The 1,346-nt window shown below is 46.9% G+C and overlaps 1 protein-coding gene across 1 annotated transcript; it reads right to left on the bottom strand.

Annotated features, from left to right (window-relative positions):
- Positions 1–315: 315 nt before the first annotated feature.
- On the bottom strand, positions 316–798 carry LOC147628779 (uncharacterized). Its single transcript, XM_086813092.1, has 2 exons — positions 535–798; positions 316–441 (listed from the first exon to the last, which is right to left on the bottom strand). The coding sequence occupies exons 1-2, from the start codon at positions 796–798 to the stop codon at positions 316–318; spliced, it is 390 nt and encodes a 129-aa protein (XP_086669218.1).
- Between the last annotated feature and the right edge of the window lie 548 nt (positions 799–1,346).

Below are 1,346 nucleotides of genomic sequence, written 5' to 3'. Positions count from 1 at the left end.
TATACCGAATTATATACCGAGGTGTAAACCGGCATCTATACCAATGTATATACCGACGGTGATACCGGGGCATATACCGACGCTGTAGCAGAATTTTTTTTTTGGGCAGAATAGTGCTGCCTGGCTGTTGCCTAGCTGCCTGCAATGAGCAGGATCAACAACAGCAAACAGACAGCACCATTCTGTCTACAATAGAGCACAAAAACAACCGTGCTCGTTTGCATATTTTCCTGATCGACAAACAAGAAATTAAATTAAACATTAATACTCAAGAATGTTTTGATCATATTTCATTAGTTTGAAGGTCATCTTACATCATGGTAATGCCTCCCAATTGACGGTCTCTCCTTCTTCTTCAAGCATCTCAAACAAGGCCACAAGGCCATGTTTGTGAGCGTACTTCTCCTCTCGCCTGCTTGGTGGGCGATTCATGGCCAACTCCTGCACACACGATTAACAATTATAACTTTTAAAAAATCAACATTTAGCCCACATACATACATTTAAATAAATAAAATTGCTACAAACACTTACGAATTCATGGCGCATGGTTTCGTAACCACCACTCCCGAGATGAGAAGCCCCTACTGTTTGGAGTCTTGCCCTTGCCGCCTCTCTTTGTTGTTGAAACCTGTCTGGTGTCTCGGTGAGCTCCTGAGCAATGGCTGCCCACTCCCTGTCATCTAGCCAAACAGGTTTCTCCTTCCCCTCTCTGAATGCGTCCCTCGCCTCTGACCTACGATGCCCCATCAAAATGCGAGCTGTATACTGTATCCACTCATTAGAGACGACATTCATAGGGTCAGATGGCTGGAACTCTTGCTTTATCTTTGTGTTTATATAATTTTTCTTCCCCTTGTCTTGCTGATCCCATTTAGTCATGACAGAGTCATGAAACTGTATAGTGCACAATTGTCGAATGCGTGTCTTCATTGCCTTCCCTGCACTATCCATTATTGGTGCCCCATCCCTAATTGTGTAAATCTTGCTGTTGTCATGGTCATGTGCACCCCAGGGAGTGGAAGGTGACCCTATGGGTGTGCTATCAACAGATGAGAGCGAAGGACGACGCTCACGTGGTGGTGGTGTCACAGCATCTGTGGCACTACCACCACAACAACCTCCCCCTGAAGACCTACTACGTGAGCGCCGTCTATGTGAAGAGGTGGTAGATCGAGCTGTAACAGGAGTGGAAGGCTGTGTGGTATGAGGTGTGGGAGCTGCTGTCGTACCCACGGGTGTGGGAACTGGCGTCGGGAATCCAGATGGTGAGGCAGATGTCCCTGCTCCAGAACCCCAATAACTCTGAGCCATGGCTCTCTGCTCTGGAGTCATGGACGAAAGAA

This window comes from Cibotium barometz, chromosome 19 (genome assembly GCF_041138505.1).
Source record: "Cibotium barometz isolate CiBa-2024 chromosome 19, ASM4113850v1, whole genome shotgun sequence".
Classification (NCBI taxonomy): Eukaryota; Viridiplantae; Streptophyta; class Polypodiopsida; order Cyatheales; family Cibotiaceae; genus Cibotium; species Cibotium barometz.
Note: the sequence above shows the minus strand (reverse complement) of the source record. Positions and strands in the feature narration are given on the sequence as shown.

Bases quoted from the DNA above. Each gene is read 5' to 3' on its own strand.
- LOC147628779 (XM_086813092.1), bottom strand. From the start codon at position 798: ATGAATGTCGTCTCTAATGAGTGGATACAGTATACAGCTCGCATTTTG. The intron at 442-534 runs GTAAGTGTTTGT...TCGTGTGTGCAG, and splicing joins AAACCATGCGCCATGAATTC to GAGTTGGCCATGAATCGCCC.